The sequence below is a fragment of the Osmia lignaria genome, chromosome 10, assembly GCF_051020975.1.
Source record: "Osmia lignaria lignaria isolate PbOS001 chromosome 10, iyOsmLign1, whole genome shotgun sequence".
Classification (NCBI taxonomy): domain Eukaryota; kingdom Metazoa; phylum Arthropoda; class Insecta; order Hymenoptera; family Megachilidae; genus Osmia; species Osmia lignaria.
The window spans coordinates 14,227,213-14,254,946 of NC_135041.1; the positions used below are offsets into that span (position 1 = coordinate 14,227,213).

The 27,734-nt window shown below is 37.1% G+C and overlaps 3 protein-coding genes across 17 annotated transcripts; 2 read left to right on the forward strand and 1 right to left on the reverse strand.

Moving 5' to 3' along the window:
* The first annotated feature begins 12 nt into the window (after positions 1-12).
* PolD1 (DNA polymerase delta 1, catalytic subunit) lies at positions 13-6,347 on the forward strand. 3 transcript variants are annotated; one of them, XR_004583077.2, is made up of 15 exons: positions 13-185; positions 464-566; positions 709-744; positions 1,047-1,158; positions 1,225-1,397; positions 1,468-1,727; positions 1,809-2,032; positions 2,113-2,279; positions 2,355-2,600; positions 2,679-2,981; positions 3,059-3,529; positions 3,599-4,005; positions 4,075-4,520; positions 4,645-4,728; positions 4,815-4,871. XR_004583077.2 is itself a non-coding variant. In XM_034339036.2 (15 exons), exons 1-14 carry the CDS (start codon positions 133-135, stop codon positions 4,909-4,911), a joined length of 3,306 nt encoding a protein of 1,101 aa, XP_034194927.1. In that variant the 5' UTR covers positions 13-132; the 3' UTR covers positions 4,912-4,935; positions 6,074-6,347. The 3 variants fall into 3 exon arrangements, 2 of the variants coding, with proteins under 2 accessions (XP_034194927.1, XP_034194931.1); XM_034339036.2 differs by adding an exon at positions 6,074-6,347 and having other exon boundaries at positions 4,075-4,728; positions 4,815-4,935; XM_034339040.2 differs by lacking the exon at positions 709-744 and adding an exon at positions 6,074-6,347 and having other exon boundaries at positions 4,075-4,728; positions 4,815-4,935.
* On the reverse strand, positions 5,147-7,346 carry Arl1 (ADP ribosylation factor-like 1). Its single transcript, XM_034339245.2, has 5 exons — positions 7,158-7,346; positions 6,928-7,027; positions 6,569-6,685; positions 6,367-6,478; positions 5,147-6,212 (listed from the first exon to the last, which is right to left on the reverse strand). Exons 1-5 carry the CDS (start codon positions 7,159-7,161, stop codon positions 6,003-6,005), a joined length of 543 nt encoding a protein of 180 aa, XP_034195136.1. The 5' UTR covers positions 7,162-7,346; the 3' UTR covers positions 5,147-6,002.
* Positions 7,347-7,847: 501 nt separating this feature from the next.
* Positions 7,848-27,447, forward strand: LOC117611103 (ankyrin repeat and BTB/POZ domain-containing protein 2). Of its 13 annotated transcripts, none has more exons than XM_076690431.1 (19): positions 7,848-10,291; positions 10,401-10,670; positions 10,781-11,024; positions 11,142-11,273; positions 11,385-11,862; positions 11,951-12,138; positions 13,255-13,489; positions 22,369-22,585; positions 22,849-23,094; positions 23,340-23,819; positions 23,984-24,314; positions 24,380-24,618; positions 24,703-24,905; positions 25,043-25,777; positions 25,842-26,110; positions 26,187-26,392; positions 26,466-26,759; positions 26,834-27,016; positions 27,121-27,447. In XM_076690431.1, exons 7-19 carry the CDS (start codon positions 13,287-13,289, stop codon positions 27,325-27,327), a joined length of 3,813 nt encoding a protein of 1,270 aa, XP_076546546.1. In that variant the 5' UTR covers positions 7,848-10,291; positions 10,401-10,670; positions 10,781-11,024; positions 11,142-11,273; positions 11,385-11,862; positions 11,951-12,138; positions 13,255-13,286; the 3' UTR covers positions 27,328-27,447. The 13 variants fall into 13 exon arrangements, with proteins under 13 accessions (XP_076546546.1, XP_076546545.1, XP_076546549.1 ...); XM_076690430.1 differs by having other exon boundaries at positions 7,848-8,359; positions 9,137-10,670; XM_076690434.1 differs by having other exon boundaries at positions 7,848-8,359.
* Positions 27,448-27,734: the final 287 nt, after the last annotated feature.

Below are 27,734 nucleotides of genomic sequence, written 5' to 3' on the forward strand. Positions count from 1 at the left end.
TATAACGTTACAGAACCTGCTTATTTAGTATTTTAGCTCAATATTCTCGCGCGAAATCGGTTGGTGTGTTATTTGTTGAGGGTATCGTTATTTGCATTTAATGTTTATACCATTCAAATATATTAAAACAAGATGAATAGGAAAAAGTTTTCAACTCCTTCTGCTGCAAAAAAGGCCAAATATGGGTAAACATTTGTAGAATATTTACTGTAACCTTATTTCACTTCTTACGTAGAAATTTATATTCACATCTTTATGCAATAAACAATAAAGGAAATATTTTCTCCTAGTAATAAATCTAATGTTAATATCAAAATAATTTTCATTAACATGTACGCTAGGAATTAAATAAGATCAATCAATGTTACTTTAATTATCAATCTTGCTTGGGCTATTAACTTTCCATTGATTTTTCTTTTTTTATACTAGTTAATTTTCGTTTTATTATTACATTAATTAACAGGGATGATGACGATGATGATTTACCTGGTTCATTTGAAGCTGAATTGGCTACTATGGATGAAACGGAAGATGATTTTGGTGATGTGTCTCAATTTGTTGAAGAGGTATACGTAAATTGAATAAATAACTTGGTATTTTTATATAATTATTATTAAACTTTATGTATTATTGATTAACATAAATTGATTAGTGTAACATTAGACCTATTGAAGATACATATTATTGATTGATATTTCATTATTCTAGCCAGCTGATGTTAAATTAAATGATAAGCTATTCAGAGTGAGTTAATACCTATTGTAAAAATATATTCATTTCAATATGTTTGCTGAACATATCATGCTGAATTTATTGCAATTCATTAAATATTTCCCTATTTATTTTATATCTTTTTAAACACATATGCAATTCATTATCTCTGTATGAATTTATTTGTAATTTCATAATCATGGCTTAATAAATATTTCATCCTTTCCCCTGCCTAATGTTGTATTTTTAATGTCCTTCATATTGTTCTATTGTTTGTAACTGATATTTGGTATGCAAAACATTAGTAATAAAACTAACTAAATTATTTTTTTTAGGGTCCTGAACAAGAGAACATATCTTCCAGATGGAGTAGACCTCCTCCTCCAGACTTAAATCCAGAGGAAGATGCTTTAATTTTCCAACAAATAGAGATTGATCATTATAATGGTAAAAATTACCACAAAGATGACTGAAATAAGTAAAAAAAAAGTCTAAGATCTTATATTTATTTAGGTGCACCATTGGTTGGAATGCCAGGTAGTACAATACCACCTGTACCTATAATGAGAATGTATGGAATCACAGAACAAGGAAATTCTGTTTGTTGTCATGTTCATGGATTTAGCCCATATTTGTACGTTACAGCACCACCCAAATTTACAGATAGTCATTGTAACAGGTTTAAGGTACATACATAATCCTGAAAATCGCTAATACAAACATTGTCTAAACAATTTATTTCAATACATTTTTCAGGATGCTTTAGATAAGGCTATATTAAAAGATATGAGATCAAATACAGAGAATATTCAGATAGCTGTTTTAGCTGTTGAAAGAGTGTACAAACAAACCATGTATGGTTACACTGGGGATGAAAAATCATTATTCTTAAAAATTACAGTTACATTACCAAAATTAATAGCACCTTGCAGGCGATTGCTTGAAAAAGAAAACATTTTTCCTGAATTTGTTCATACGTACCGTGATTTTGAGAGCAATATTGATTTTGATGTAAGGTATGTGCAATAAATCTAATCGAAATTTACGATTTCATTATGGTTAAGAGCCCTTTAAATGCATTGTCATGTCTGTTTAAGATTCATGGTCGACACGTCGATTGTTGGATGTTCCTGGATTGAACTTCCATCAAAAGTTTGGAAATTGCGTGGTCGTCATGGACACGATTTACCATCGATTACAAGATGCCAAATAGAAGCAGATGTTGCATGGGATGCTTTCATTTCTCATTCACCAGAAGAATGGTCAAAGATCGCACCATTTAGAATACTCAGTTTTGATATTGAATGTGCTGGAAGAAAAGGTGATCAGTTGTTTTCCATAATCATTCTTTTTATTTTATACAACATGATATTACATAATTGTCTAAAATTTGGTGTTTAGGTATTTTTCCTGAACCAAATCACGATCCTGTTATTCAAATTGCTAACATGGTAATAAAACAAGGAGATTCAGAACCATTTTTAAGAAATATTTTTACACTTAATACATGCGCGCCAATTATTGGTTGTCAGGTTCTAAGTTTTGATAAAGAACAAACGTTGTTAGAGGTATAAACACATTCAGGATTACATCTTTCGTTAGGAATGATTTAATGGGTACAAATTATATTGCATTTTCTGTAGAAATGGGCTGAGTTCGTGAGACAGTTGGATCCTGATATTTTTACAGGATATAACATAAATAATTTCGATTTTCCATATTTAATTAATCGAGCACAACACCTTAACGTGAAGAATTTTAATTTCCTTGGACGAATAAAAAATATAAAGTCTGTAGTCAAAACGAAAATAATTCAAAGTAAACAAATGGGTCGTCGTGAAAATAAATCCGTCAACTTTGAAGGAAGAGTTCCATTTGATTTATATTTGGTAAAAATAATGTTTCGTTAAAACGCTGTTTAAACATTAATACAAGATAACAATTTATAATTATATTTTTTCTTGTAGGTATTAGTCAGAGATTATAAATTAAGATCTTACACTTTAAATGCTGTCTCTTACCACTTTCTACAAGAACAAAAAGAGGATGTTCATCACAGTATTATTACAGAATTACAAAACGGAAATTCGCAGACGCGTCGAAGGCTTGCTGTTTACTGTTTAAAGGATGCATATTTACCGCTTAGATTGCTGGACAAACTGATGTGCATATTTATTTACATGGAAATGGCTAGGGTTACCGGAGTTTCTATAGCTAGTTTGTTAACCCGAGGGCAACAAATAAAAGTTGTTTCACAGTTATTGAGAAAGGTTGACAATAGTAATAAATATACATGTATAGCTATTATTATGAATTATAAAATTGTATTACATGTACGGAATTTTAGATCCGGGAAAAAGATTATCTGATGCCAGGCTATCAAAGTCAAGGTAGCGAAGACCAGTTTGAAGGTGCAACAGTTATAGAACCAAAACGTGGTTACTATAATGATCCAATTGCAACTTTGGATTTTAGTTCTCTATATCCCAGTATTATCATGGCACACAATTTATGTTATACAACATTATTAAATCGCGAATGGCAAACTAAACATGAAATTGACCCTGATGATATAACTAAAACCCCAAGTAATTCAATGTTTATTAAAGCTAACGTTAAAAAAGGAATTCTTCCCGAAATTTTGGAAAATTTGTTGTCGGCTAGAAAAACAGCAAAAGCTCAATTGAAAAATGAAACTGATCCGCTGAAACAAAAGGTCTTAGATGGTAGGCAATACGCTTTAAAAGTATCAGCTAATTCTGTATATGGTTTCACTGGTGCCCAAGTAGGAAAATTACCATGTTTAGAAATATCTGCCGTAAGATTTTACTATCTTAATTTCTTCTAATACCGATGCATTCTTTTATAATGACAATAACATTTTCAGAGTGTTACCGCGTATGGACGGGCTATGATAGAACGGACAAAACAGGAAGTAGAAGATCACTATTGTACTTCGAACGGATATGAAAACAATGCTGTGGTCATATATGGTGATACTGATTCTGTCATGGTTAAATTTGGTGTTAAAACGATAAAAGAAGCCATGGCACTTGGAAAAGAAGCGGCAGAATACGTATCCGAAAAATTCCTTAAACCAATAAAATTAGAATTTGAGAAAGTTTACTTCCCATACTTATTAATTAACAAAAAACGATACGCCGGTCTGTATTTTACTTGTCCAGAGAAATATGATAAAATGGATTGTAAGGGTCTTGAAACTGTTCGAAGAGATAATTGCCCATTGGTAGCAAACATGATGAATACTTGCTTACAAAAATTACTTATCGACAGGTAATTAATTGCCGTATCTTTAATATTGTTTACTTTAATGAAACATAATTATTACTTTTTTTTTAACAGAAATCCTACCGATGCCTTAAATTATGCAAAACAAGTTATAAGCGATCTTCTTTGCAATCGTATCGATATTTCCCAGTTAGTAATTACAAAAGAATTAACCAAAACAGATTATACCGCTAAACAAGCGCATGTTGAATTAGCGGCAAAAATGAAGAAACGAGATACAGGAACAGCACCAAAATTGGGAGATCGTGTTCCATATGTATTCATAACAGCTGCTAAAGGAGCACCAGCTTATCAAAAGGCAGAAGATCCAATTTATGTATTAGAAAATAACATTCCTATAGATACTAACTATTATTTGGAGAATCAACTATCTAAACCTCTTGTACGTATTTTCGAACCAATTCTCGGTGACAAAGCTGAATCGCTACTTCTAAAAGGAGACCATACTCGGACTAAATCCGTTGCTACATCAAGAGTCGGTGCTCTTTCCGCTTTTACGCGTAAGAAAGAAGTGTGTTTAGGTTGTAAAGCTGTTTTAGCTCCGGAAAGAGAAAAAATGGCTTTATGTACTCACTGCGAATCTAAAGAAGCAGAAGTTTTTCAGACTGAATTGTATGTTGGTAGGAAATTAGAAGAAAAATTTTGCAGATTGTGGACCGAGTGTCAAAGGTGTCAAGGTAGTCTTCATCAAGAAGTAATATGTACAAGGTTTGTTTCACAGTACAATTAACATTTACGTTTCTACGAGGTCAGACATTTTTTTTTCTTTACATTATTGTACCTTTCTTTTCTAGTCGTGATTGCCCCATATTTTACATGAGAAAAAAGGTTCAGATGGAATTAGATACCCAAATCAAACGAATCGAAAGGTTCGGAACTCCACAGTGGTAGAGTAATAACCAGGAAAAATGTCAGGTACGCTTACACTTTGCATTTAATATTTGTGGAATATTTATTATGAAATAGTATTTATACCAATTGTAAATACATAAATTAATTATCAAATTTCATTACACTATTAAAAGATGTATTTGGACAATCTATTTAAATATTATTCATTATTATTTGGTATTCAAATTAACTAATTTTTCTAATAAATAAAAATTAACAACGTGTATTTTACTGCTTTTTTTTTTTGTTTTTTTTTTTTAATATATATATATATATATATAAAAATTTTAAATGAATGCCACTTAAAATACTAATCTCATGTCTATTCGGCAGTAGTAAACTTTTCCAATTTTATGTAACAAATTTATAGCGGTATTCAAGATATTGTGCTTTAATTATAAGTCAGATTTTCTTGCCTCTATATTATGTTTCTTATAAAAAAGGATATTTTATATATAAGTGTCTTACATTATATGAACGAAACTAAATCAGTTACAGATATTTACATAATTATTCACAGAGTATGCCAAACTATTGACACATTAAATGATTTCCAATTTTACTGTAATGTCTATGAATGATTGCCTCGGCCAATGGTGTAATAAAAGTAATATATTTTTGATAATGTACAGTATACTTTTCATTGCTAGTTATAATAATGATTTTGTAATTTGTTATAAAATTGATTAGAAACTGATAGTATATGTATTACTTTGCGCACAAACAAAATTCGCTTGTCCAAAAATTCGTGTTACGTCATTAAATAATAAAAACTACATTATAATGATGATAAAACGTCTGATGCCGATGCAGAAAAGATATTTAAATGAAAGATTCTCTATATTCATTTTATTAGAAGTTTGTAAAAAGATAAAAGTTTTAATTTACTTTTATTTCTTGCATCACATTGTGTAAAGTATGATAAATTATAGGATAGATTTTTTATGGAATTCGTAATGGTATTTAAAATATAATTATAATAAATAAACAAAATGTGGGGCCCAGGCTTTGCACGGGCTATTCGAAGTGACAGTCATATGACTAGTCTTCTTAGTAAGGCTTAGGTAAAAAAATGTTTTTAATAATGTTAATCATTTTCTACTTTGCAGTGCATTTGATAACCAGTCCATTGCTTGATCAAGCCCTTCACCTTTTGTTGCAGATGTTTTGAAGATTTGGAAGGTTCTGTTTTTAAGAGCATCTAACCCAAGTGCCTGATGTACCTCTGCAACGCTTAGGCACCCTGCCATGTCCTGTTTATTTGCCAAAACTACTAAAATGGCACCTTGTAATTCTTCTTCCTAAGAACATATTAATATTAATTTAATTCACTTTTAGAATTATGAATGAATTGTACATTTCTAAAATATTGTAAGCTTTGATGTTTGTATAGCTACTATTCGATTGAAAGTTTACTAAATTTTTAATTTTATATAGACAGCAGGAAATACTCACTCTTAGCATATAAATTAATTCATCTTTTGATATGCCTATCCTATCTTTGTCAGCTGAATCAACAACATAAATTATTGCATCTGTGTTAGAGTAATAACACCTCCAATACGGTCTATAAATTTAAAATACATTAGTAACTTTTAAAGGCATCATACCAGTCTTTAAGATTAAACTATGCATATGCATAGTATATGGATCATACCTTATACTAGTTTGACCTCCAAGATCCCACACTTGGAATTTTAAATTTTTATATGTAACCTGTTCTACATTAAATCCTATTGTAGGTATTGTTGTAACCACCTCACCTACCTGCAACCTAACATACATAACTTCTAAAATAGTTTTTACTGTGTAAAATTCAACAATGACATCAAGTTATTCTTAATTTTTGGTTATAAAAGTTAACAGAATAATGATATTTGAACATTCAAACAAACATAAATAAGACAGTAATTATGACGTATGTCACGTCATGCAAGGTGTATATATCTATATATATATACATGTCAAAATATAAACTGTCAAGTGAAAGAGGGAACTTGTCAATGTGCAGCCAACCTGTACAAGATTGTGGTTTTCCCGGCACCATCTAAGCCCAGAATTAAAATTCTCATTTCCCGACTTCCAAGCAAGTTACGAAAATAACTTAATAATCCTCCTAGAAATATGAAAATATAAAAGTTATAACGAGTTGCCTGCGGATCGCGTAGTATTTATATTCGCTTGATAGATTCGGTGATTTCTGAAACGTGTACATACATATATTAGAAAATGATCGTATAGCTTACCCATATTGATAACGTGTTATATCCAATTCATATAGTATAAATTAAAGTTTATTGTCAAATACGATAACCACAATTGTATCTAAGTAACCGGGGCGCACACCCCTTTAACTGTCCACTGATACAATTCGCTTCAGAGATCACTTGCTGACTTGTATCGTTATTCGAACTTGCGTGAAGTTTGTTCCTTTTCTTGCGCCTTCGATATACTAACTAGTGCACAAATTACTATATTCAGGAAGACATTTTTCCATACCACCTGCCTTTCAAATATATTTACGCACATTTTCCTTTTTCTATTTTCATTTAATTACTCCGTTCCAATTGAGATTCGATGCATCTGTACACAATTTATATACTAAAGTAATTTACAAACATAAATTGATTTCTATTACTTCATAATTCATGTTTTATACACGTGTTTTTATAAATGGAATTCAAATGCTGCTCGAAAAATGTTGCTTGGAAGGAGGTGAAATAAAAGTACACAATATGTATGTTCAATTAAATTTTTAATATATAAAATTATAAATAAAAGCTGATGGAATGGAGAAGTATTAGATACTTGAAAGTTTTAAAATTCTAATTACGCTAATGATAAACTCTATTGATAATCATTGTAATGGTTCTTCCAGGTGCTACAAGATGGCGGGATTATCGTCTTCTACGTTCGTTCTTTGCCGAAGAGGATGTTTTTTGTAGGCTGGACCGAAAGTGGTTCTGCTAGGATGCTGCACAAACGCGGCGCCTGTGTTGCTAGTAATTGACAGCTGCCGAAAAGCGGCGACTCAGTCGGACGCGTGTATAAAACTGTATTTTGTGTCCCATAATGAGATCGAATATTTTACTCGCAAAGATTTAAAAAGAAACACGGTGAATTATTCTTTATACATCTATCGCTGTAAGATTTTTATATACGTCATTTACGCCTGCGTGGTTGAAAAAGTTCATATGTGTTTACAAGTTTCACGAAACATCGTGGTGCACATTTAGCAGCGATGATGTATACGTTTGCGGCGTATTCCGTACTTATGCATCGTTTGAAAGCATAGCGGAAGTCAAAAATGTTCCTGCAACGTGAACATTGAACGATCAAAGTGAAGTTTATGTTAAATCATTTTTTTTCTCAAAGTGTTCACCGAATGTGCTCGTCGTGGCGACCATGTACATATGTTTATCTTTACCAACACGTTGAAAATACTTCGGTAAGTTGTCTGACTAATCCTATAACGATACTACTGGGAAAATTCTAAGCATAAGTTAACAAATAATTGATGTCAACCCCATATGACAGTGTTTTATTTATTTCAATGATTTTCATAATTTATAAATACATAAATTGTAAAACTGATAAATTTGAAAAGCTTGCGTGCATTAACTGTTCTAATAACTGTGGAAACCGGTTTTCCCGAAAATTAAATTTTTCTCGACCGCACACGACGTTCCCTTGTAACTTGGTGTATTTTTCTTGAAATGTAAGCAGCGCTTCTATATCGTTTAGAAATCATAAGGTACCGCGTAAATTCACGAGGAATAATTTGGATCTCTCAAAGGATTTACAGCTAACTGGTTACCCGTGTAGATTGCACACTCGCAAGAGCGCTCCTTTGATAGATCGTCATTCTCCTCAGACTTTCGCCAGTTCAGTGACGTATACGGAGACATTGATACAGAGTCCGTATCGAACGTTGCTATCTAATGATCACTACATATGTCAAATATTATTTATTCTGTTATAAAGAAAAATACATACAAATAGGTAGTTAACATATTCGCGGGCCTTTACTCGATATCGCATACTCGATTGTCAGCGATTATCTGTATTAATCGATTAATGCGCAGAATTATGCGTATCGCGTGTAATGTCGAATCGTATTTGTTCAGTGACCGTAAACATAGTACTTACTACTATAAACTTTAAACGGCAGCAAACGAATGCCCTCGGTACAACTTATTAAATCGTACGTTCGTTTACTTGCAAGGAGGGCATCCATGGACCCACTGGTTCGTAACGATCTCATAAATCATATTGATCTACGGTTCTTCGTGAAGCGTTTACACGCATTCTATTAACGTCGAGAAGAAATTATGAAAAAGAGCAATCGGTAATGTATAGAGTGATACCCGTCGATGGAATGCATCCGATGGACCGTGTCGTTGGATCGATGGGATGAGAATGGAAAAGAGAAACGTATAAATAATGACAAATAGGAAGACGAGGAGCTAGCTTATAAGAAAGGTCATCGGGGTTTGGCGACATCCTGCGGAAACAGGAACACGGTCCGCGAGTTTTCTAAATACGCAATCGAACGACAAGATCAACGAAACGATCGAAAAATTCGCTGTAAGATCATGGCATGTGTCGCTGTGATAGCAGTAAGAGTGAGAGAGAGAGAAAGGGAGTGATAGGGAGGGGTACACAATGTAAAGCCGCGTTTCTCCTGCGAAGAGGATCGCGGCAAGGGTTCGAATAAGAGGAGCGGTGGTGGGGGCGGAAAGATACAGGGGGAGAGGGTAAAGAGTAGGACAGAGGGGAAAAACGATGTGAACACAGGTGAGAAAGAAAGAAGGACGAGTGAGATGGGTATACGCGATATAGGTTTTGGTTTGGGCAGCCGTTGGAATGCGGCGGCCGCGGGGCGGACGACCGTACACCATGCCACGCCGTATGTACACTCGTACACTCGATGCCGTACCACCTGGTCGGTGTACAGGATTCAGCGCCGCGTCCAGCACATTCCGTGCCCCAGGCAGAATCGTACTTTTGTTTACGCCCACGTGCATCACCCTGAAACACGAATTTTCTTCTGGTTCTTGTGAAATCACACGGACCAGGTATCGTATTATTTCCACTGTCTCACTGCGCATGCGTAACTAATGCCCGCGTTTATTTTTATTGTTTCACTGCGCATGCGCGATAGATCGTCGCGCGCCTTCCAAAATCTGAACGATCATGAGTGTTGAGTATTTTTTGGTTATGTTTACATTGTGGTGGTATGTTCTTATTATTTCACTGAAACACAGATCTCCGTTAGAAATTCCCAAACTCCCTTCGGTACAGCTAATCACAGTAGCTTGTAAATTACCCATAAAGAGGGAATTCTTACGTTTGTAGAGGAGGATTGTCGGTTGTGGAGGTGTGTATACGTGATATACTACGGGTCAAGATTAAGATAAGGTTAAACGTGAGTTTTGAGCTAGAGCGAGTCTGTGTTACCCAGCGAGAATCTTGTCGGCAACTTTCAGTTCCTTTGAGGTTGATCCCTGATTGGTATCTCTGGAGCTGCTTGACAGTTATGGAAATTAAAGGAATCTGTTAACGTTGACAAATTGTATTTTTCATCACGGGACAAGAAGAATGTTGTACACCGTTACTTCCTAGTAATAGCATATCGGGCATACATTATCGACCACGTAAAATTCACTTATTTCATTACAAGACGTGTTTGTAACTTGCAACATCAACCGATAGCCTAATATGACACTGATTGTAGGCGCCATTATTCAAAACACAAGGTAAGAAAGTATGGACACTTCCGGGCGCGCTATTTGAATTTTAAGCGCGCAATAATACAAATACGTTCATACTAAAAACTGTATAAGTAAACTATCAAATAACTACAAAGCTTTCAGATAGTTGAAGGATGGATAAGAATGATGAGAAGTAATGAAGTGGAAGTAGAGCAGAACTTGAATACGAGGAGAAAAGGAGTCGTAAAGAATTGTACAAATAAAAAAGCAAAGCACCAGGAATCTTATAGGAGGATTATAAAAAATTGTGTACAACCAGGATTCTTTAAGTAGGCCATGAAGAAATAAGGCAATTGGAATAATAATAGGCATAGAAACGTATATTTAGAATACAAAAAGGTATCGATGATTAATTTTTTTTTTTTCTTTTTTTTTTCAATTTTTATTCGCACACGTTTATCCGTTAAAGCTGAAAGCAACGTGTCCAGTTGACCCACTTATACATTCTGCTAACAGGATCATCACGAGACAAGTTTGGTACTGAAGCTGCTGGATCAAAAGTGACCACATTACAAAGAAATTCTTTACCTTTTTAAGATACATAATACATATATAAGAGTTGAAAAAATAAATTGAATGCCATGTTTGGTAAGTTGCAAAATTTCCAATCTATACATTCATGGAAAATAAAAAAGGCAATTTCATTTCCTTTTCAAACTTATACAAGATTTAAAATTACACCCATGACGATCTGTAAAGATTGCAGAGACCAAATGATCGCAAAAATCAAGTCAGAGGGACGTTTTTTTGTTTGAGGTGTTTGATGAAAGAAAAAGGGGATCAGAAGTGCTCATTTCTCTGGACAAAAACAGTGGAAGGATCCTGAAGAATGTTGGTATTCCGCGAATATCGCGTGGATGAAAATTCTACGAAAGGGCAGCGAACATTGTGCGCGTGCTTTCACTTTGTGAAGAAACACGGGGGTGAGAAGGAGGAGGCGAGACTGTGTTCCCGATATGCACGTTTAAGGAAGCACTTTGGGAGCCAACCAGAGTAATTGCATACATGGGCTCCCATCAAACCGACCAACACGCTGCAACTGGTCAGCTTCTCTCGTTTGCAGAATCTTTCAAAAAAAGAAAAAAGAAAAAAAACAAAAAGAATCGAACCAACCTGCGCCATTATTTCTCGCGCCAGGACTTACATTTTAATTATTTATTTATTTAAATAGAGCGAGGTGAATACAATATTTATTTATTTTTGGCTACGTTGAGGTTTTAGTAGCTCTTGAAAACTTTCAAACGCATCAATTTTCTTTAACAAAGTACAGGCCTGCTTGATAAGGACTACGCTAGTAATTATCACGAATAGCACGTCGTCTAAGTGATCGAGGTGTCCGAGTTTACGAGCAACTGATTGAAAACCAGTTATCAAGTAGAATCGCCTGGAGGTGCAACGGCGTTAACGGAGGACAGAACGATCTGGCTTCGAAATAGGAAAATTAAAATTAAAGGTGAACGTGTTGCTTGCCTTTTTTTCGTGATCGTTCATTCGTGACCGCTTGCATATGAGAATGTTGCCTTCTTCTGTATGAAACTTGCTTGTTTCCCTGTACCGTTCGTTGGAAGAATATTATTGAATTGTTAACGAGTTAAATGGTACACTAGAAATAACCATACCAAGTATGTTATCCAATAAAAATGGTCTAAGTAACAGAGGTTAAAGATAGTGAAAAGTAATAATTTCAATTCATGCTTTAATTTGAAATTTTTGATCATTGACGACCTTTCATTCAGTATTGTTTCAATGCATATTTGAATAAATTATAGTAGAGTAGTAAATACAAAATGAGAAATGAATCGTATATAAGATTGCATTGACCCGTAAAAGGAGGCAGTTATTTCATATGTATATTTTTTCTTACCATTAATAGATTGCGTAATGAACGGGTATCGAGCATACCTGCAATTGACCCCGAATGGAGTTCATAGAACGTTCATTATTAGTCCATATAAAGTGTAGGAGTTTTGCAACAACATTCCAGCAAGAAATAGAATTTTTAGAATCAAAAGGATTGAAAATCTAATGAAAATTGATTGAAATATATAAATGATTTAATAAAATAATTAATAGAGAAAGTTTGGGTAAATTTACAGGAATTGTACTGGAATTGAAGCGAAACAAACGAATATTAACATATTCGCTGAGTTTCCAGCGATAATTAACACTTTCCACGGTGCGACAACAGACACTAAACAGTGGAATAATTATTTCCTCTCATCCAGCGATAACATCGGATCGTCAATTATTCCTTGGATTATCCAGCTGTTCGTTAATGACCTTCGAGATCGCGAAGAAAGTTTCGCATAATTACTTTCCTCCAAAGATTTTCCCAATCGCAATCTTCTAGATTTCTCATGAAATTTCTAAGCGCTCATTGACGCTGACTTTGCTTTCGTTCTTCGCGTTTCATTATTTTATATTTCTTGCCAGAAGAAAATGTTTGCAACATATATGTATATGAAAGCGAAACTGAAACAATACTCTTCTTCTTTATTTCTGAAACATGAAGGGTTAACTACCGGTTCAAAGACCTGGGAACAATGTTAAAACGTGTTAATATTTGCAGGTCTTGCAGCGTAAGCCGCAACGGGAGACACAATGAACGTCGAACGACCAACGATGGACGGTTGCGGTCAGCAGCCGTTGTTTTTGACCGGGACTTCCGGTTCTGGCGGTATATCCAGTCCCCAGCAGCAAACTGTCCAAACCGGTGCGCCTCCCGAACATTATGGAGGACCATTGAGCCTGAGTATCTGCATATCCGATTCCGGCCACGAGATACTGCGACCCAAGCCACGTCGGTGAGTCCTCCTTTTCCCCTTTTATTTTTCTCCTCGCCAGGCTGATCCGCTATCGTGTAATCGATATCGATCTTAACGAAGATCTGATTAATGATCAAACGATCATGGTGATCCTAGCCTCGATAAGAGTCCATTAAAATCGTCAGGGAATTGAATTCCTTTCTACACGAAACTAGATAAAATCATCTTTTGAAAAGTGTTATGCGATTAGACAAGCGTAGGTATCTAATTGGTAAGACTTCTTGTCGAAATAACGTATCGTAATACGACTGGTACGAGTTTATAGGCATCCAGCCGAGTTTAATAATTTTAATTATTGTGTAATTATAGTAGCAATAATTTTTCACATGTTTTTTTTTTCGGCCCAATGTTTAGCGGGATCTCCAAACATCGCCGTTAAAAGATCGTTCAGCGCAGTGCGGTGCAGCGAGCGATCCGATTAAGGATCATTAAAATTTACGATGTACGTAATTACGAGCGATTCGATTAACGATGTCGAACGAGCATATATTCGTAAGACACACCTCCCCTTTCCCCATCATTTAGTTCCATCGACACCACTCGTGTTCCTCTCTCGGCAAGCCACTGAAAAATCTGTTCGGCATACAAATAGCTACTGAAATTTAAGGGTTCACGTAATAGGTCCACAAATTTCGGAAGTTCGTTCACCCGATCTCTGTGTACACGTAACGGCCACGAGACACCAACTAATACAACGTGTAAATAAAACTTCCAGGTACCGGATTCCTTTTTTCCTTTAAGCCTTCGAGTTTAAGGGATGCCAATAACAGAATCAACGAATGCGAGTTTTAATAAACCGACAAAAGTTGAGATTCTTTTCGAATACTTCAAAGTTATAAATTATTTCAAATAAATTGGAGGAAGTGATTGTTACACTTGCTTAGAAGATAGGACAGAAAGAAATTGTAAGGGGTAATTTATTAAAGTTTGTGTCATTTTGAAAAGGTTACATTGCTCGGTGATACGATGATGAAAATTTCTAGGTCGAGAGTGTAACTTGCAAGTACTGTGTACGTTTCGGTTCATTGGTATTCCGCGATGCGAGCGTGTCGTGTGCACACTTGGTGATTCGTATGTAAAACAGGGGCCCATCGCGGCCTTATCAATATGTATGACACCAACTTATAATCGATAATAATTGCCCATCGATGCGTAACATTAAAATTATCGATTGCGTATCATATTCCACTCGATTTCTTTTTTTTTCTTTTTTCAATATCTGTTAAAAATAGCCTCTGTCTGTCACGCGAAAGGGTTAGCAATTCCTTATAGGGATCGAATTTTGGAAAGTTCCCTCTTCTTTTTTTTATTCAAAAATAATTGTTATCAGCGGTGTAAAAATTTACACTAATCAGGAATTTTCCTGATTAACTATCATTAATCTATGATAAAAGAAATTAATTATTTTCTGCCAAGTGCCACTTGGCATAATGTTAACCCTTAGAATTTTTCACCCTTAAAAAAAATCTACTTCCAAGAAGGTTATTTTGAATTTTGAAAAAATTAAAATAATTTCTGTTTCGTGAAACTCGAAGAAAGTGTGTAGCATCCCCGACCAGCTGGTGCAAAAGAGATACTAAGAAAGGAAGGGCAGAAAATGGAATAAAAGGAGTAGCAGATTAAAGGAAGCTTAAACGATGGGTTGTATTTTGAACGAGTCAGTGACCCGAAAAAATACGCCAGTCATCTTTTTCGCTGTAATCGTGCGTGTATGCATCATGGAATGCGCGAATATAATCCCTGTGCATGAGAATGATAATCACAGGGGATAAGAAGAGGAGGAAGAAGAAGAAGAAGACGAAGAAGAAGAAGAAGATGAAGCTAAGCTTCTACTTGAAAAGCACCGGGAATTATTTATGAAATCAACGGGAAGCACCGTAAAACGAGTGGCAAACGAGTAACGCTGTTTAAAAATCACGATTTATTTCTACTGCGATTGATAGATTGCTTGGTACTTGAAACTGTAAATGAGGAAATGAACTATGCTTCACAGCGTTATTACCAGCTAGAGTCGGATAAAATAAAAATAAATACTAATAATTTAGTAAAACTTATACGTTCTTACCGTCGTTGTAATAAATAAAATAATCTTTCTATAATTTTAAAGGGACTGTACTATTATGTACAATCGTACACCATAACTCAGTGGGAGGAATGATCATCGAGAGGAAAACAATAAGTATTTTAATAAGACAAAAAGTCTCATAGAAATCAACGATCGTCCCGCATAAAACAAGCACGGACAAATCGAGCCAAGGTATCAATGAATTACGAAACGCGAGAAGACGAGGAGGATGGGCGAGCGTAAAATATTCCGCGTGTCGTCCACGGGTTATCGAGGGTTATCGAAGAGAAAGCCTGTCCGTGTAACTCGTTGGCTAACCGATTTACGGTGACGTTCTCTCTCGGGTCCCGTTCCGTTGAAGTGCACCAATGTGTACCCGTGTATAAGCTCTCTCAAAAACTATACATTCCTCGTGTCGAAACAAATCGAAAAGTCCTTTACCATTTTTCGATCCAACGCTTAGTTTCCGAGATACGAGAGATTGAAAATTGAACCCTCGACTTCCGGGGTGAAATTCAAACGGTGCACCCCGGAAGTCGACCGTCCAATTTTCAATCGCTTATATCTTCGCAAGGAATCCTCGGATCGAAAAACGGTAAAGGACTTTTCGATTCATTTTGCTACGAAGAATCTATCGTCTCAAAGGTGTACGCTGTTTTTGAAACGCTCCGTACATCTTGCGGTTATGTCGTATTACGTAAAACAATTACATCGAGGCTAGCGTTAAATCGTACCTAGACCATGGATATTACACGTCGAACGTTTTTCCATGACGAACTGACACGCTATAAAGTTCTCAACGACCCGTTAAGAATGATAACAATGGGGGGATTGCAAACGCTCGTTTTATTTGTTACGCTATTGTCTATTTCTTTTACTTTTTTCTTTCGCTGGATGGCTGGTCAGCGAACGTAAATCTTTTTCTCAAAAATTTGTCTTCGATTCTTGGATGCTAGTTCGCTTTCGTTTCTCGTGTTTCGAAAGAATAGCACAATAAGTGCCATCATTTTCACCATCCTCGAATACAGATGCAATTAAAAGAACTCTCACAGCTACGTTACACTTTCCACTTTAATTCGATTCATCAGGCGAGTAGAACCAGGCTTCTACTCTCACTTTTCATAATCTTCCCCTTTCATTCATCGACTAATCAACCGGATACCTCTTCCCTATACGAACCAAGTCATCCTTCTCTTCCGGCGTGTTGATTCAGACGAAATAGAAATTGTATCAACACCGCGAAGAATTTCGCGCGATCGTGCGAAAAAGAGAGCTCGGTTTAATTAGCCGTTTGAAAGTCGGGGGAACGTTAAGTGGGAACGGGGTGATCACGATAATAAACCGTGCGTGAGAGGATCCACGTTTTAATGCTTAAGCAGATCCGACCGAGATATTTGGGTTAACGGCCTCTCTCTTTTCTTTCCTTTCCTTTCCTTTCCTTTCCTTTCCTTCCTCTTTTCATTCGGCCCCACGATCTTTAACTAGCTTTTACCGACTTACCGTGTAGCATCGCTAGGTCAGGGACGTGTACTTAGGGATAAGATCAAGTTCAATCTTCAAGGTGTAATTGGGAAAAATCTTCCCTCATCTCCACCTTTTTCCTTTCTTTCTCGTCAACGATAACATCTTGGTTACTTCTCAGTTCGGTAGGTCAGGTATCCGACTCGCTGGTTCGTGTTCAATTTCACTTTCTTCAATTTCACTGATAACACTCGTCTGTTATACTTACGAATGTCTGTAAGTACCTAATCGATTAACAAAGAGACAAATTTTCTGAGATTAGCGGTAAATCATTAACCGAAATGTAATTATAGATTACACTTGTCAATCTATCGGATTAAATGACCAGTCACGCGAGTCATGAAGTTGATTATGTAAAACGACTACCTGAAGAATTTAATATAACGATAGGAGATTAATCGCATCGAATCTTATCCTCATCCTCGATGATATAGAAAGAACTATTAATTACAATATTGATACGTTTGAAAGTTGGAACAATTTTCTCGTTAAATGTATCCTGTCTACTAGAATGTTCACTCGTAGAAGGATCACTTCTCAGACCTCCGTTATTGAATGAATGACTCACTCCTTAATTACTGGATGACTAATCATTCTTACACGATTGTTAAAGCTTGTAATCGAAATTCTACGGTTGATCAAAGCGATGCTTTCATAGAACTTCACATTTTTTATATACTCTCGTCAAAGGGTTATCAAATGTAACGACCGTTTTTCTATTTGTTTTTCTAATTAGAGTTTACAAATTCATCAAAAGACCGGGGAAAGATTGAAATTTATAAACCTAATAAATCGCGCTAATTAATACGCTTAATAATATCGTTACATAAGCGTGATGTAACCGCGATTTACGTTGCAATTAATTTACGGTTCGGTAATTAATTTAATATTCCCCGAAGCAGTGTGTCGCCCTTGACACCGGAGTTTCGCTAGATGAACACGGACAATGTATGCCTTGAACTCCTCCTCGGAAAACCTTTCTTTCTGGCAGGAACGGGTTATGTTATAGATTAAAGACTTCCGTCGATCCTCCTTTTTTTTATTCTTCGAAGGGATGCAAGCTTGGACAATCGTGCCTCTGTTCGGCGATAAACATTTATGAATCCTATCGTTAGCGATTTCACTTAAATTTAATTAGCTTTTAATTACCAACGATAACGAGAAACTCGATCGCGTTGTTTCAACGAAGCGATGATAAATCATTTATTTTATGAGAATTCACGTAGAATTTTAATTAAGAAATTCTATAAAATCTCATTTTTTTCCCCCCAAAAAAAAGGGTTAAAAAAGAAACTTGTTATGGAATGGAACGGCAATGAAAATTTCTGTGGACATAAAATTAACAAAGAAGGAGGTAATTATCATAGTTAAATGATAGAATTTTTATGAATAACTCGAGAAAACGATGTAGTATAAACGAACTGAATCATAAAACTGCAACGAGTTAATAAAAAGCATCGTGCAAGTTTATACACCGCTAATTGATAGCCGGTACAGTCTGCTGGCATAAAGTTAACAGTAACAGACTAAAATAATAATGCTGTTTGCAGTCGGTTGCCCGTAGAATGCAGTCGGTAAACGAAAGAATTGAGGGGAAAAAATATAAGTACAAAGACCGGTTTGTCTAGGAAGTAAAATTACCTTATGACTTTCACGTGGAATTTATCATCGACGGATTTCAATGAGAAGCATGTTTGTTCGTGATCAATTAGAACATTATATGTACGTATCACCCGTGTTTGTTCCATGGGGTTTACGTACGTTTTACGGTAGAATAGTCGTTTTTAATGGTACTCGCAGGAACGATTCTGGCCTAGTTAATTGTCTACCTTCCGCATTGTACACCCTGCACCTTCCACGTTAATTACACTTAGAAAACCACTGAGAAATCTTCAGCGCCATTGTAACGGGTCAACAGAAAATAATGACACATCTTGCTGCTTTCTTTTCCTATTTTTAATTATCTACTTAAAATTTCTCGATATTTTTTCTTTCTAAAATTCATTCTCATATTTCCGTTATCCAATAAATGCCACTTTGCCCCCTCTGTTTCTATAAAGACCCTCGTAATAATTGAAGCAGCTGCTTCATTAACCCAAACTTTCTGACCCGATGTGTTTCAATTAACTCCGGTCCACCGAATGGATCTTGAAATATTTTTCTTTTTCAACTTCGATCGTTTTATTTTTCAATAATTTCCAATAATCTCCTCCTTGAAAATACTTGTATGATCAGTCAGTTAATAACACATCAACTCTGTGAATATAATTGATTATTAATTTAATTTTTTCTTCCAGATGATTATTTAAAAATGATGCAGAATTGAGAGAAAAAATTCAAACAGGACGTATACCGAGGTACCAGTGTAATTGTAAACCCTGTTGAATCGTAGAAAGAGATAAAGGAAGCGATTTAAAACGATAAAAAGGACGATGTCCGAGGATGGTCACGGGGCGTGAGTTTAGGGCAATTCGAGTACACAGTCATAGGAAGTAGGATGGTCGCCGGAAGTCTCTCCCCCGAAACTACTCTACTCTACTATAGACACTATATGGTGGGGTTTCTAAAGAACACGTTCGTTTGCACTCTCCCGTTTCCTCTTGGCTTGTCCAGTGAAAAGAGCATAACAGTTTACAAGTGGCAGCCAGCACTTAACCACGCGATGAGGGACAAGAAACTCGCTACGCGTGTGATACACCCCGCTCGTCGATTAAACTCGACCGACTTCTATCATCCTCACATTTTTCCTTCGATACTTATCATTTTTACCATTCATCATAAGCTGATCGTTGTGCTCTGAATGGTCGCGCGAGTGAAGTGACAAATAATAAATAATAATCCATATTTACCGATATTCTGTACAATATATTTTGGTATTTCGGAATTTCTTTTACGGGTCATCGATGATTTCAAGGAGAGGTATCTTAGGAAAATTGTATCGATCGAAGCGTGGAGCAGAGAACGGTGAAAGTCGTGCAAACTCGCGTTCGCAATCCGCGTAATTGGTCTACTCTTGTGTTCTATGTTCGGTGCACGCAGCATTGTAAAGCCGCGTAAATGGTCAAGGAAATTTCTAATTAAATTATTATGCCATTGCTCCGTAAACCCGGAATCGAATCGGAAAGAAATCTCCCCGATTTACGGAATAATTGCACCGTTTCCTTTTTTTTTCTCTTATCAGAGTGCAAGAAGATTGACATTCACCTAGAACCGTGGATGAAATAAGAAGAACGATCGCGTGATAAGCGGCTTTCGTGATACTGTTACGTAGTGCTCCGAATGGAAAAGAAACAACGAAAGGAAAGTGATACGAAACTGTCTCCTCTGTTCGCCGGCATTGCGGTCCGCGATGGAAGTGCACGCGTTTCACCTGTTGATATGAAGAAAGAAGGCATAGCCACAGTTTCAGTCGCGTGCCGGCTTCTGAAGAGAAAGAAAAACGCGTATCAACGAGGATCGTTCGCGGTAATTTACGCTTCTTCGAGTGCAATTTGTCGCTATCGAGGCGAAACGTACCGGTCTAACGGTGAGAAACTGTAAACGAATGAACGATCACGAACGCTAACACGTTCGTTTCTTTACAAATAATCTGTACCGCTCGTTAGAAACTTGCTTTCCAATCAATTTGGATGCTAGATGATTTTCTTACGACTTCTAACGGGCAGATTTATTATCGATCAAGAATCGATCGAACATTCGTTGGATTATTTAAATATAAGTGAACGCTGATCAAAAGCTTTACTGTTCGCCACCGGAAGTATCCACAGATTCGTCAGGTTTCTTGGTATAAGCAAGAAAAAAGAGGTCACACCGCGAAACCTCCACTCCGTTTCCGGTCGCAGACCGATTCGTTTCCTCATAGTAATCGACGAAAATGTTCATCAAATGAATGACATGTCGGCGATACACCGTGAATCATGCGGTGACGATTGTTACTGCGTGATCTGTCGGGAGTTGAAAGATTGCAGGATGGCTGGCAACGCGGAGGGTGGTGCTCAGGGTCGCCGCGAGGGCATCAACTTCATCCTGCGTCGTGGTCTGCCCTTCGTGACTAGATCTCCGTCGAGGGAATGGCTGGAGACGGATCTGAAACGCGAGGATGTCAGCTTAGAGGAGAAGTGTCACTCGCCGGAAGTGAGGCCAGTCAGGAAAACCGACAAAGACGTGGCTCATAAAACCGTCATCTACTTTGGAGACACTAAACAAAGAGAGAAAGAGAACAGACTGGGTCAAAGAGACGTTTCTTCGCCGATTACGTCCAGAGATGAATCCAGGATGTCGGACGCAAGGAAGGTGGAAACCGACGGTTTCGAACAGGGCAAGAATCTTACGGAAAACGAGGACACCAAGGTCACTCACGAAATCGTGGTGAACGTTAGCCCGAGTAGAGAGGACGTGTTGAAGATCGAAGAGGACGAGAGCCAGGTCGAGGATTATTGGTCCTTGCCCGGGGACAACAGCGGGTTCAAGGCTGACTGGAGCTTCGTTCAGCAATGGCGCCTCAGGGGGTAAATCAAGCGTTGCGTTTGTTCAAGCTGGATTCTTCCCTCGATCCTTAACGGTTTTGCGAAAATAGATTCGGATTATAAATGGACGTAGACTTCCGCTCGAGAATCATCAAATTCCGTACCCGTCGAGGGGATAAAAAGCAGTAATTTTTTCAAACTCTAAAGTATCGCACGCGAATGCGCTTCCAGCGTGGAAATTAACTACAAAGGTGTACAAAAGATTCACGTGATCGATAAGAAGAGCAATCGTGATCCACGTGTATTCTATGGATCTCGATCTACCTCTTTCTTTCCAGTGATTATACGAATTTTTTTCGGAAACGAACCCAAGGAAAAAATTTTCCTTGAATTTTCATTCATTATGGAAAGAAATCTGTCGCATCTTCGATAAGGGGATTACATGATTCATTTTCTTTTCTTTTTTATCGCTCTGTAGATTACGAGTCGGTTAACCGAACCGAAAGTTCGTGAACGTAACTTTCCTCGAAGCATCGTTCTAACGGAATATAAGCCTTGGGAACAGATTCCTTATTATGTGCTCGCTTTCTCGAGACACGGTCAAAAAGAAGAAGAATCGAAACCGACTCGCTGGAATTATTTGGTAGGCAATTAACGTGGAAACTTACCTAACAGGATATCAGGTTTTATTTCACATTTTCGTGTAATGCCATCCGAAGAAATTCTCAACGTATTATTCGCAATTATTTGACAATTCGAATACACGATAAGAAATAAAAATTTCTAACTTGTTGTTTCATTCACAGACCCGGCGGTGGCGGTGGCGGTGGCAGTGGAAGGGAATTGTATTGTCCTCCGTATTCAAAGGATTTTACGGAAAGTTCAACGAAAAACGGTGTCCACAATATGGTTCACATGGTAGCGGAAAGGGACACGGATAGCGTAGCACCAACGCCAACGCCTCAGCACCCTCATCATTCTCAGCATCACCATCTCAGTTTACACGAAATTCGTGCGCTTCAGGTATCTGATGATTGTATACCATTTCACCGTCCCATCAACTACACCGAAAGAAGATACTCAAATAAATTCCTAGTTGGAAACGTGGTTCATTTTCATTAATCAAGTATCAAATGGCTGATTTTAAAAACATGGAAAATTCAACATAATTTTTAACGCTTTTATCCCGATAGATCGCATTGATTTTATTATCTATCAGTATCTGTAGATACGTACAATATGTCCGCAAGGCAGTGTCATAAAGCATCAATATTTTATATTTACAGAGGCGACCAGAATGTACTGGTAATAGTTCCTCGGATGAGAATCGATCGTCGGGACATGCGAGCATGTCGGACACGGGTGGCCACACGAGCAGCAGTTCACCACCGCATCGTCACCACAGAGCTCACAGTCCCCAACAGTTGAACTCGGTGCCCGAAGACGATCGTTTGTCAGCCTCGGTTACACAGAGAAATGGCAGGAGTAGATCCGGCCAGAATCGCAATAGACACAGAGCTACACCTGCCAAGGTGTCCTTCTTACGATGATCTTTAGAATATAATAAGTAGAAACCTTGCAACTCGTTATTGATCAAAGAAACCTTCCAATTTCTTAATACTTTATATATCGTTGTAGAGAGTCAGCTGATGTTAATATACACTTATCTTATAAATGAAAATTAATTTAAAGAGACAAATGTTGAATAATTGAAGATAGGTTAAATTATTATTACAAAATTTATATAGAATCCAATAGACCAATAATATCGCTGCAGTTGCAGGTACCCTGGTCCGGTTCCGGTTTAGAGGATATCAAACTAGCTATCCAGCAGCTGACAATGCGCTCTCACAAATCATCATCGACTTACTCCTCCTTGAGCGGCTCCGAGAGTTCAGAACCAGCTGTAAGGAGGCTGATGAGACATTCCAGCCTGGAAACTATCAACACTAACGTGACCAGCGCCGACGAATTCGTCTGGGTTGATTCGCACAATAGACTGGTGGAACTGCAACAATTACCCTGGACTCATCACGACGTCCTACGGGTTTTACAAAATGGTAGAACCAGGGAGCACATGGAACAAGTGTCGATGGAAACGATACCTCGGCTCTCTTATTTGTTGCAACGCGCCCTGGTCAGAGTTGGTCGAGAAACGCAAAGATTAGCGAAACCAGTTGGCCTTTGCAGCAAACACGAAGTGTACAGCGCGTTCAAGATTGTGCTTTGTCCGGCTTTGGCAGATTCTTGCACCAAGGTAAGGCAACGCGTTGAAAACTAAGATAAATACTTATTAATATATTTGTAAACTGTACATGTCTTACTCCTAGTGGAATTTATTGAAAAGGTAATATCCCACCAGCAGGAATTTTTACTTCATTTTATCAAACGCTTATAAAATTTCGTTTTCTCTTCGTACAGGCATGCTTAAGAGCCGCGGCTATGTTTGCCGTATCCGGTGATCAGCTGAAGCAATCAAAAGCATCTCGTTCAGGATTGCAGCTACCGGTAGGACGATTTCTTCGTTGGATGTCCGACGTACGGCTTGGAAGAATGATACACGAATACGCGGCGATATATTTGACCGCGGGTATTGAAAACCTTCTGGAAGAAATATTGTTACAATGCATACCTACCGATCCGCACACAACGTTAACCGCGACGATGCTGGAACATGCCATAGCGAACAGCGGTGATTTATGGGGTCTTCTGCAACCGTACGCGCATTTGAATGCTGGTCGAACAGCATCAGGTAGAATTGTATTTATTTATCCTTGGTATGCATTATGTTGTGGATTTTACATATACATTTTTAAGGTGCTCTGGCAATGCCACGTTGGGCAAGTGTAAGTTCCTTAAACTCTTCTTCGTCGTCGTCTCGCAGTGGAAGAGACGCAACGAGTTCAGCATTGGAACCATCGCTGTTAACCACCTGTGTCGGCTCGATGTCAGAGTTGATAGATTTGATCTCCAAAGTGGCACAAGCCGGACGTTCACCCATACCCTTAACAACCAAGGCACTGAACGCTTTGTTCTATTATATGAGGTGTTCACAGGTTTGCTCGTTTAACCTTTATCTCTTTTTACCTAACACCCACTAATATATGCTTATGATATAACGAAATATTATATGTATGTAGTTGGAGCATGGTGAACGAGGTTCTGGTATACAAGAACTCGCTTATGAACGAGCGTACGTGGTCCTTCCACCGTTGGTAGAATGGCTACGCGTTGCAACTGCTCATGCAGAACATAGACACGGCCTCGTTGTAGATCAAGACGATATTAATCAAGCTGCCAGATTGCTATTACCTGGAGTAGACTGCCCTGTTAGACCTATATGGTAATAAAGCACATCGGTATATTTATATTATGTAGAGGGTGTGTGAAACTTTTGCGTTCCAAATATGCAATCGATACCGTGTAGTTTTGTATAACTTATCAATTAACATTTATACAAACGCTGTATTTTCTCCACAGCTTTGAAGAAGTTTCAGTCTGTTCGAAACGCATCGATGACACCGAATATGTGCGTCTTCTCACGATGGATATGGCGTTCAAAATGTTAACCAGTGGTCGTGCCGATCTGATAGCTCAAGCTATGCCTCTTTTGCCATCAGCGAAAATCAACACGGTTAACGACAATGGTTTCACCGCGTTGATGATTGCTTGCATAAACGGGGATGAAACTGCTGTACTAGCTTTACTAGATGCTGGAGCGGACTTGAATATAGAAAGTCCACCACCTTCCACTGGTCAATTAGCAAACACACCTTCCAAGGTTCCTGTAACACCAGGGACATCGAGCACTAGAAGTCCTGTTACCCCATCTTCGATTATGTCCTCAGGGAAAAGTATGCAATCTTCGAGTTCAGCTTCCAGTTTACCAAGTCCTTCGAACAACGTTTCGAGCAATGTCTGCTGCAATCAAACTGCTTTCAATGCTGAAACTCAACACTGGACCGCTTTAACTTACACGGCATTGATGGGACACTGTAATATCGCCAGGATATTGTTGGAAAGAGGTGCAGCAGTGGAAGGTGGTGCTAAACCCAGTGAGGACAAATGTACAGTTACACCGTTGCAAGCGGCTACAGCGACTGGTAACAACGAAATGGTGGCACTGCTGTTAGCTCACGGAGCGCAACCATTTTTGTCGACGTTGATCAAAGATTCGTTTTCTTACTCCGGATCAGCGCAACGTGGTTGTTACAGGTAAGCGAAACATTCATCTTTTCATATTTCAGCTCTTTCTTTATTTTTTTAATTTCTTGTACAGTGCGATATCAGTAGCAACAGCTCATGGTCAAAGAAGCTGCCTTCACCAGCTATTATCTCATCCTCTGAATTTTTCTGCTAAACGAGGAGAAAAAGAGGTGTTGTCTTTGGAAGAGATTCTTGCAGAAGGTAGCGCAGCCAGCAGTCCGCAACAACAAACTGTAGATGGAAGAGGGAATCGAAGGGAAGGAAAAGAACCAGTTTTTAATAAGGTTCAGACAAAAGCTTTGCAAGAAGCGATGTATCACAGTGCTGAAAGTAACCATTTAGGTAAAATAAATAAACGTTTATAGTATTTTTTAATGGCACTTGAAGTATGTACTTTAAATTTCAATGTATCTCATAGATATCACAATGGAACTTCGTGGATTAAAAGTAGGTTGGACCTTACATTGTTGGATGCATAGTCTTGGAACAGCTCACGAAATGAGACTAGATTCCGTGATAGATCAATTGCTTCAAGATTTCCTTCAAGTGTGTCCAGATGATTATTCGACACAATTTGTACAAGAATGTCTTCCTTTGTTATTTAACATTTTTAGGTATAGTAAGGTAGGTTTCAATAAGAATGAAACGAAAGTTTATATAACATTTATATCATCCATTATTTCTATTTTTCATATAGAAAGAAGGCACGACTCTTCTTCTTGCCGACATTTTCTGTACATGCTTTGGGTGGGAACCGATAAAACCTATCAGAGATACTACACTTTCAAGTGGATCAAGAATAGATCCGAAATTTGTAAATAATCCAGAGTTAAGCGATGTACAGTTCAGAGTGGAGGGTAGAGTTTTCTATGGCCATAAAATTGTTTTAGTCACATCATCTCCAAGGTTTAGAAACATGTTGAGTTCCAAATTATGCGAGGGAAATCCTCCTATTGTACAGATTAATGATATACGATACCACATTTTTCAGGTATATATCATCTGAATGCATAAAAATTCCCGTGTCTTTTAAAAAGACCCTATATCAAAAATTTTATTTTCCAGATGGTTATGGAATTTTTGTACCACGGTGGATGCGCCACGTTAGAAGTTAATCAAAGTGATGTCTTGGAATTAATGGCTGCAGCGAATTTCTTCCAATTAGATGGTTTGCTTAGGTACTGTGAAGCGCAATGCTCTTCAATGGTTGATCTTGATAACATTGTTTCCATGTACATTCATGCAAAGGTATATTATTTAATTTAAATTATGTATTCCTAGGGATGGAGGATACAAAATATACATTTATCATTTGTTGTACAAGCTCCAACATTTATATGAAAACTTTTCAGGTTTATAACGCGACTCAACTTTTAGAATATTGCCAAGGATTTTTGTTACAAAATATGGTCGCTTTATTAACTTACGATGACTCGGTTAAGCGTCTATTGTTTGCTAAAAAACTGCCAAATCATGATGTCCTCGCGGGCCTTCTTCTTACGTTGCAAGCGAGAATAAAAACTAGACGATCTCAGCAACAAAATAAAATAAAAGCTTAGAGATATCATGTATCGTATACAGCATAGCGGTATCATTATCATTTCGTTTCCGCTTTCGTCGTGTATAATTATCAACATATATAGGTGACGTCACTTATAAAAAAAAAAAAAAAAAGACAAGATATATACATCAATTAAGACTGAATGTTTCATATTTTATCTTGAACTTTTTATCAGGTATTTAAATATAAATCTCCAGTAATTTATATCAGAGGATTATAATTTTCATGCGCTGTTTATTTACTTCTTTCAAGGTACTAATAGAATTTAAGAATGATACATGTGTGATGCAAATGATACATCTGTTTTACGCTTGTTGTATAGTGTTTCTTTAATTTTTTTTCTTCTTTTCTTCTTCTTTATAGTTTACAAAAAAGAAGATTCTTTTGTAAACTCTAAAGTATGAG

Excerpts from the sequence above, each read along its gene's own strand:
- LOC117611103 (XM_034339016.2), top strand. The coding sequence starts at position 20,982 with ATGAATGACATGTCGGCGATACACCGTGAATCATGCGGTGACGATTGT. Across the intron at positions 24,906-25,042 it reads TGCCCTGTTAGACCTATATG|CTTTGAAGAAGTTTCAGTCT; the intron begins GTAATAAAGCAC and ends TTTTCTCCACAG. Across the intron at positions 25,778-25,841 it reads GCGCAACGTGGTTGTTACAG|TGCGATATCAGTAGCAACAG; the intron begins GTAAGCGAAACA and ends TTTCTTGTACAG.
- PolD1 (XM_034339036.2), top strand. The coding sequence starts at position 133 with ATGAATAGGAAAAAGTTTTCAACTCCTTCTGCTGCAAAAAAGGCCAAA. Across the intron at positions 2,280-2,354 it reads AAGAACAAACGTTGTTAGAG|AAATGGGCTGAGTTCGTGAG; the intron begins GTATAAACACAT and ends CATTTTCTGTAG. Across the intron at positions 2,601-2,678 it reads TTCCATTTGATTTATATTTG|GTATTAGTCAGAGATTATAA; the intron begins GTAAAAATAATG and ends TTTTTCTTGTAG.
- Arl1 (XM_034339245.2), bottom strand. Across the intron at positions 6,686-6,927 it reads AAAACCACAATCTTGTACAG|GTTGCAGGTAGGTGAGGTGG; the intron begins GTTGGCTGCACA and ends TATGTATGTTAG. Across the intron at positions 6,479-6,568 it reads GGAGGTCAAACTAGTATAAG|ACCGTATTGGAGGTGTTATT; the intron begins GTATGATCCATA and ends TTAAATTTATAG.